This window comes from Anneissia japonica, unplaced genomic scaffold, assembly GCF_011630105.1.
Source record: "Anneissia japonica isolate Jap-2015-1 unplaced genomic scaffold, ASM1163010v1 scaffold12406_len387984_cov155, whole genome shotgun sequence".
NCBI lineage: Eukaryota > Metazoa > Echinodermata > Crinoidea > Comatulida > Comatulidae > Anneissia > Anneissia japonica.
This window is the reverse complement of record NW_022714615.1, coordinates 25,591-34,191: the sequence shown is the minus strand read 5'-3', so window position 1 is coordinate 34,191 and position 8,601 is coordinate 25,591. Positions and strand designations below refer to the sequence as shown.

The window sequence follows — 8,601 nt, the reverse complement described above, 5'->3', positions numbered from 1 at the left end:
AGAATTTCGTAAAACAATACAAATGTAAGAGCTATAGTGACGAAATCCGGCTTGAGGGGGAGGGGTTTGGGGTAAGATAACCCTCACTTAACCCCAGTTCTCCCTCGCGCTACCCTGGAAAGAAATCTTCATCTGCCCTTGTCGTGTAGTGGTAAAGTTGAAAAGTAGAGTTGAAATTGAAATTGGAGTTGAAGGGGAAGGGTATTAGCAGATCTGAAATGAGTAAGAGTAAGGTGAGTGGTAGGAGGAAGTTTCAATAACATACGAATGGCTCTGTTCTAAATCTTCTGAACTTTAGATATGAGGTAGATTTTGATCCCCAAACTGAGCAACAGTAGTCAAGGCGAGAGAAAAACAAAGAATTGTAAAGTATTTGAAGGGTAGAGTCGTTAGTAAATTTTGAGGTTCGTGCAAGAAGATAGACAATGGAGTGTTATAATTATGCCTCAGTGTTTGTGGGACGTAACGGATAGAATGTGATGGTTATCAAGATAAAGATTAAGATTGTTATTAGCGGATTTTAGTTTGTGCGGAGAACCAAGTAGCATAGATTTAGTTTTTTGAATGTTAGTTAGCTTGTTAGATTTTAACTATGAAGATAGAAGATGAAGGGTAGAGTTTTTGTTCAATAATTTTAACAGAAGTATATAGGCTTATATACATACATACATATATATATATATACATACATATATATACATATATATATATACGTATATATATTTATGCATATATATACATATATATATGTTTATATATATATGTATATGTATATACATATATATACACACATATACATATACATACATATACATATATATACATATACATTTATACATATACATATATTTATATATACATATATCAACATATATATATATATTTATATATATATACATATATATACACATACATATATACACACGTATATATACACATAGGCCTACATATACATATATATATATATATACATATACACATACATATAGACATACGTATATACATATACATATATAACAGGGGTGGATGAGTGGGCAGAGGCCGTATACCGTATAAAAAATAAAAAAAAGAAAGAAAAAGAAAAAAATGATAGCACAGAACGCCTCAAATTTTATCTCCCCCCCCCCCACCTTTTGGACATCTTACCTGCTTTTGTTCTCATTGTGGCACCAATGCCTCTAATTAATTCCTTTCCTCCAGACGCATACTTTTCGAGGCTTTTTTTCTTTTCCCTAACCAACTTTGTTACTTTTTTTGTAAAAAAAAAAAAAAAATAATTCATTATTTTCCTTGTTAGACTTTAGCATCTCATCAACATTAGTAACAGGGAAAGAGGAAATTTCAGTAGTCTGGATCTAGCTATTACTAAATCAACACAAAATAAAAGACCTTATATCACTTGTGAAAAAAAGTTCTACAACAATCGCCAAAGGATATGGCTTATACTACAGAGCTGGGTTACTTGCCTGTCAAAATTATTCGCGACCCCCCAGTCGCCCCCAAAAAATCACGGTCAAGTAGTTAAAATCCCTAAAATCACCATATTTTGCGAATTAGCGCCCGTCAACTGATCATCTAGCTCCACTTCACCTTCGCGCCTCCCCCATTTCAAGACTTATAGATACGCCTGGCCCCGACCCCCCCTCCCCCACCGTCTGTTTGCTCGCTCCGCTCGCAAACTTAACGCTCACCTAACTCACTTATTAGGGGGCCCCAATATTAGTAAGCGCCAGGGCCCCACAAACTCCGTGACGCCACTGCACACAATCACCAAACTAAAACACCATTACAATACAGTATATAGGAAACAAATGTAAATACAAATACACTGATGATGGGATACGGTATTGTCAAAATATTAATATTTTAGAATGATGTTTTACCTTTTACAAATGACTTGGCGTACCCGAACACTTCTTCGACAGAATCCCCTATTACTGTTAAGAAATAAATAATAGTAGGCCTGTGTTATGGATAATAAGAAAGGTTATGTGATAAATATAGGCCTATACAGTTAATTAGACAATGTGAAATAAACTATGTAGAAAGTGGAACAAGCATCTTCATATTCATTCCCTTTCCAGACATACAATACTCTATTGTTATTTGAATGTTAGACATAGAGAAGTTGTTATTGGAAGCTTACCAATAGTTACTTCCACTCTGTCCTTGTGTAGCTGTTTAAAATGCATTAAGACGTCGTCGAACATTTTAGCTGTCTCCAAATGGATCTTCGTTTCTTTCTTGTATTCATCCAGTAGATTTATTAAATCGTCAGTGGTCTTCGCTTGACTTTTTAAATATGCCTCAGATTTTGCTTCGGCTCTTTTCATCAATTTATTTGCAGCAAATGATGCTCCAATATTTGTTGCTCCTCCTGCTACACCGAACGCAGAACCACCAGCTACAATTGCTCCTTCCAAAAGAAGACCACCAGGGATTAATGCCGCTGCTACCGTTGCTCCTATAACAAATGCAGCTCCTACGACGGACACTGAAGAACCAACTACTTTGGCGATGTTAGTACCCTTTCTGTCTTTGTCCATCTCATCTGCAATTTCTCTCAATTTTTGAATTGTATCTATCCTTGCTTTTTCCCATTTATTGTAAACTTCTTCCAGATTATCCTTATATGTTGCATCCTTCAAGAGCTCCCTTATGTACCTTCCTGCAATCCTCTCTTTCTCAGACTCGTCCACTTCTCGGATGATTAACATTTTGATAATGGGCAGAAATGGAATGTGTTCTTTGAATTTACCAAAACACATCCTATGAATTAAAAATGTTACAAAACATGTGATATAAGACACCAACGTTTACAACTTTTTGTTAAAAGAAGTTGAAGACTAATTTGGTTGCAAGTATACAGTACTAACTAATGAATTTCACATTTGCGAAAGGTTGTGGCTCATGTCTGTTAGCGATCGGTCTGGGTTCTAATCCCCCAAAAAATAACATTTCGTCAACTACAACAAAGGCAAAATGATGAATTATATTCCATTTCATTACATTGGAATCTTATATAGATAAATCGATAGAAGTTTTCATACTTGCAAGTTGATTTGTTGTCGTCACTAATTACAAAATCAACCAAGGTTACTGTGGACATTGCAATTGTATAGGCTTTTGTAGGAATCGCATCAGGATCCTTTAACCAGGCTCTGACTTTCTCCACCTCGTCTTCATTGCCACCACCTGCTGCAACAAGTTCAAGGATTAACTCTGATATCTTGGGCTTCCAGAGGTTGATCCCAGTTTTAATTGATCTACTTTCTTCCAAAAGTACCTCTTGTTCTTGCATGGTTCGTATAGGTTATACACTTGTCTGTCTTGTGAAATCGACAACTGGGGCACAGTAAAATACAGAATTTTTCAAATAATAGACATACATGATTAAATTCAACCAGATTCGTCATTCTATTAATACACTAAACAATAAATCAACACATTAAAACAGTCTACTACAAGACAGTTTCCATCTAAGCCTACATAATAACGATATTGAAACACAGCCAAAGGTGGCGCCAGTTAGAGGGGAGGCCATCTCCCACCCCCCGTCGGAGTGAACCCCCATCGGGGAGAAAAAGCACAATTCGTCGGGGAGAAAAACATTATGTATTTTCTACATATTAGTAGACTCTAAAATCGAATAAATAAGCCTTTCGAAACCCCTAAATTGTCAAAAATTTCCGGGTGATTCCATGGACCAATTTCGAAACCTTTAAATCGAAGCTCGACCACACCCATTTTGCTTCCGTCAGGGAAATCTGACTCCTCGTCGGGGGGAATCGGCCCCCACCCCTTCCCCTCCCCCTCCCCCGTCGGGCAAACAGGGGCGGATCCAGAAGTTTTGGTTAGGGGGGATAAGACAATGAAGAGGGAGAAAACAGTTCCATAATAAAAACATTGTTGTCCCTAAAGGACTCTCTAAGTAGAACCTCAGACGACAAAAGAATTCTCCTTAAAATATGTTTTAAATGTAGTAGTAGTGCCTATATATATATACATATATGCATGTATATATATTTATATATCATATCATATTATATTATATACATAATTATTTAATAATAGTTTGGGAGGAATAGAATAATATAATTGTACAATGTAGGTTTTGATATTTGAAGAAATAGTAGACACCATTAATAAATAAATAAAACATTCATCGAAGACAATGGGTTTATCAGGCAAAGCCTCCGTGGGTGGCTACGAGCATAATTATCAATGATTTCATCTATGTCTAGCTCTATGTCTCTGTGAATGTACAATAATATCAGAGCGTAAAATCGATCTTCACCCATGTATTATACAAACGTTGAAACCGCTACACAACGGCCTTTGCTTCGAGATTTGAGCATGAAGGCAAGGCAAAAGCAGCTTTCTTAGCTACGTTTTTTGTCCGCTGATCGGTTAAAAAACGTATTTCATTTTATTTTTTATCACTGAAAAACAACTACTGTAAAATGTTTAGCCCATAAATATGATGTGTGTGAAAAAAACATTAAACAATATTTTAATTTGGACCTTCAAAAAGCAGTTAAAAAGAAATGGCTATGAAATTTTAGGGGGTGGAGCTAAAGCCTGTTTAGCCCCCCCCCTGTCTCTTATACACATCTAGATGTGTATAAGAGACAGCCTAAACACAGCACCAATAGCATTTTCTAGCACACACGTCCTCAAGTTGTGTCCAAACCTTTTTAAACTGACTGAAAAAATACTCAAGTTGTGTCCAAACCTTTTTAAACTGACTGAAAAAATAAAATCCATTTTAGAATAAATGTTATCAGTTATTTTTAAACGTTCAATGACTTAAATTTCATACGATTACTCCAAACGGTCAGCACAGCCGAAAGTTTTATGCTTCTGCTTCTTGTGTTAGTAGGGTCAGGTGGCAGCCAGGATTTTTAGAAACAGATTTATGGAGGTTTACAGATCCAGAATCGAAATCCCATAAAAAAAAAAACCAGCGAATTTCTGTATACCTGGCCCTGGGGCACATGTAGGATTTTTCAGTGGGGGTGCGAGCGGAGCCGAAAAAAAAACTGCAGGGCGTTGGGGCTGTCTAAAGCACCCGAAGTTTCCAGGAGCCTCAACAGTCACGAAACAATTTTACTTTTTTGTTAAGAAAAAATGTTTTCTAGTAGAATTTTATGAGGTTTTTCTCGACGTCAAAAATGAGCAGACTCATCCTAAAATTTATCTTTACTTTTCGGGAAATATTTGTTCATTAAAAATCGTTAGGAAAATAATTTTACCCCCGACGTACTCTACTTTGTTTTCCCTAGCAATAAGAGATTATAGGGTTACCTTTGTGATAAGCGATTGAGATTGTTACGCTGTTCTTCGAAAAAGCAGTCACGAATTAGAAGGGTATTCAAATTATAGGGGCACTGTATTGTTTTTACGGATTTCAACACTTTTTATAAATACTGTGCATCAGATCTACACACTAATATACAACATAACATATACGGTAACGTTTTGTCATGGGTGAACCTAGACGACAAAACACCTTCCCACAAAGCACGTCATGTGAATACTGTACATGTTTCTCTCATTTAGGTCAACGTACTTTACCGTTCATGGTCTCAGGGTACAATGCACTATAAAATGCTTTTTAAAATTATGAATATAGGCCTATATATACATTTTATGTAAGGTTGTTTCATTTAATTTATTTCGTCCAAAGACATTACAATTGACAAACTCAAGATAACAGAGAACGAAAAAACAACACTCAGTTGGCCGGACAGGATTGTTGTCTAGTGGCTCTCCGATGCCGATAAGAACATAAAATAAATTAGCATAAAATGTCAAGTAAAATCAATAATTTTAAAATATATATGTACAAAATCATCAGTGAAATCGGTTAAGTTTTATGCACCGTTGCAGATAATTTACTCTAGCACTGCTTGGCTAAGCCAAAATTAGTCCTGGCCGGACCAACATTATTATATTTGGCGACCAAAATCGGGCCCCGGGAAAATTTTAGCGACTAAAATCGGTCCCCCGGACCAATATTGGCAGTGGCCTGCCAATTTTAGTTAGACATTTAATTTTAAATCGTTACCTACATATGCATTACTTTTAGGACCTAAAAATCCCGAAAAGACTCTACTCGTAGTGTAATGTTTAACAGGATCCTGTTGAAACCACAAGTGTGAATAAGCCCATAAATGTAATAACCACAAATGCAACAGCAGCGCCCAGAAATGTGATAATGCCCACAAATGTAACAAAAAATGTAAGTTTTCTTGAATTTCCAAAAGTTTGTTGATTGGTATATCCAATCCAAACTTTAATTATCGCGGTAACTAGAGTAAATTACCTGATTAGTGAAATATTAATTTCTCCTTATTTGCATTAATTATGCAAATGATCAATTAGCATATTCACACATGTACCAAAAACTATAGGCTCTGTCTTACCACCATCTTGCATTTTACCAAGTTTAAAACCAATCGGAATTACCAAACTTTAGTTATCGTGGTTACAAGGAAATGACAAACAGCGACAACATGAAGAACATAGGCAAAAACAATAGCTTAGCTCATTTGGGAGGCTAATAAGCATGTCGTATTGGAGTTTAATTTACAGTATATATTTTGTAAGAGGGTTTTCAGAGACAGAAAAGTCATTAAGATCTTTGTTGATGGCCATAGTAAACGTATATATAAACGCGAGTATTGGGCAAAAGGGTAACATTTTACGGGGGTGCGGTTCAAGCCTTAAAGAGTGCAGCGAGCTACTGGGCCAGCTGAGGACCAGGTGGCCGACAAGGCTCCAGTTCCGGGTCCATTAACAATCATTTACTAACAATAATCGGGATTTAAAAAAAATTTATTTGAGTGGGTAAGGACCCCTCGCTTCTCTGGTTGCGCTCTTGGTCCATCAGTCTCTCCTTCCAATAAACAGTAATGATGCATGGTATTTTGTATGGTTTAATAGGGGACTTAATGTTTTTTTTCCCTCAAATTTTAATGTACTCTACTGTACAGTACTCGCCCAAGGTTCAGTAATTGGTAGAACTAAGGCTCTTTGGAATTGTAGGGGATGGCAGTCACCGACCACGCCAATATGCAATTTAACACAATGACACCGCTGCGAGTTATACCGTTACCATCACTGTAGTTCCCCAGCCAAAAAAAAAAAAACGGAATTAGCAGTGTTAGTTCTTGCACATGAAGGACATGGGAGGAGAGGGTTACTAAACAGTCACAAAGAAGATCCACAGATTAATCTCCGATAAGATGGTACAATACATACTCCCAAGTATCGAAATGCACGCCATCGTGTCGGGATTCAATATTTTGACATTAATAATTACAGTATGTCATCATCAGGTATGTATTACAGTATACTGTACTGCATACATTAGATCAGGTTTTAAATTCTTAAAAATTATACTGTACTGAAAATCTAAACCAAACTTTTTACTTCACGGCCTATTTACGATGTCAGGCCCAGCAGTAGTACAACCGCGCCAGGGACCAACATACCAAATCCTGGCAAAATTTTGATCATGAACACGCATCATCTGGCACTTTAGCAGCGTGTAAAAGCTGCGCAGTCGCTGTAACAATGAAGCTGTTTTATTAAAACTATTTTCTCAATGATGAAACGTATCTTTGTTATTATATTTTTGAAATTCTAAGACTTCTTCACGGCGCTCCGAAATTGTTTCGCGGCCCAAATTTCGATCTAAACTACAATTTTGATCATACTCACATTTAAAAGCAGTATTCTAAGTTAATATTTTCTGCCCAGCATCTCTCCTAATAAACAGTAGCCTAATAATGATGTAGGCCCATTGCACAATAACATTGCATGTTATGGTTGATTTATCAATCTCAAAGCAACTTGAATATGTATTGAATAAATATAGAACATGAATGAACTGGTCGAAGTTAATTGAAGAACAACAAAGAAATCCCAATGGATAAAAATGCTATTATGGTGTGCTTCTGGAGAAGCACACATAATAGCATTTTTATCCTTTTGCTTAGTATGCATTTGTTTATTTATCAATCTTGTATATGCCAAAAAAGTAAAAAATTGTAATTGCACTTCTCAAGCTAGATTGTAAATCACTATTACAGACCTATGTATTGTAAAACAATAAATACAACTATTTGCCTATTTGCATACATTGAATTCTGAAAATCAATAGTGTAAATGTAAAACAAAGTAGAACAGTCATTGGTTATTGATAGAATCTATATTTAAAGCCTGTTAGTATATCACAAACTGCCTGCCTTGGATCCTGTATGCACTACATCACATTGTGAGTTGAGTACTGATAGAAAAAGATGTTGCTTCTGTATGTTATGACCAGATAAAAGCACCTTGACATGCATATGTAGACTAATAAAATTTGCGTCTGAATTTAAATTATTGTATATTAGAAACAATCATTAAATACTAGTGGCCTTTTTAGAGGGTTGTGTGGATTCAGTGTGGTTCCAATACCGAACATTCTCCAAGCGGCATGGTGGCGTTCAGACACGACCTTTTCCTCCTTCTCATTGAAGTTCTTGCCTCCGAGGCTTCAGTAGCCGAGGCAGTTCTTCGCCCGTCATGTTACATTTTTTGTGATTTATG

The 8,601-nt window shown here is 36.2% G+C and overlaps 1 protein-coding gene across 1 annotated transcript in view; it reads right to left on the bottom strand.

Moving 5' to 3' along the window:
- The window catches only part of LOC117109073, an 8,477-nt gene extending 686 nt beyond the window's left edge, over window positions 1–7,791 (bottom strand). Inside the window, exons 1-5 of the mRNA XM_033251316.1 lie at window positions 7,729–7,791; window positions 3,051–3,345; window positions 2,147–2,769; window positions 1,884–1,937; window positions 1,147–1,248 (exon numbers count right to left, since the gene is read on the bottom strand). Coding sequence (XP_033107207.1) covers window positions 1,147–1,248; window positions 1,884–1,937; window positions 2,147–2,769; window positions 3,051–3,301 — 1,030 coding nt within the window. The 5' untranslated portion in view covers window positions 3,302–3,345; window positions 7,729–7,791. The remainder of the gene's footprint in view (window positions 1–1,146; window positions 1,249–1,883; window positions 1,938–2,146; window positions 2,770–3,050; window positions 3,346–7,728) is intronic.
- Between the last annotated feature and the right edge of the window lie 810 nt (window positions 7,792–8,601).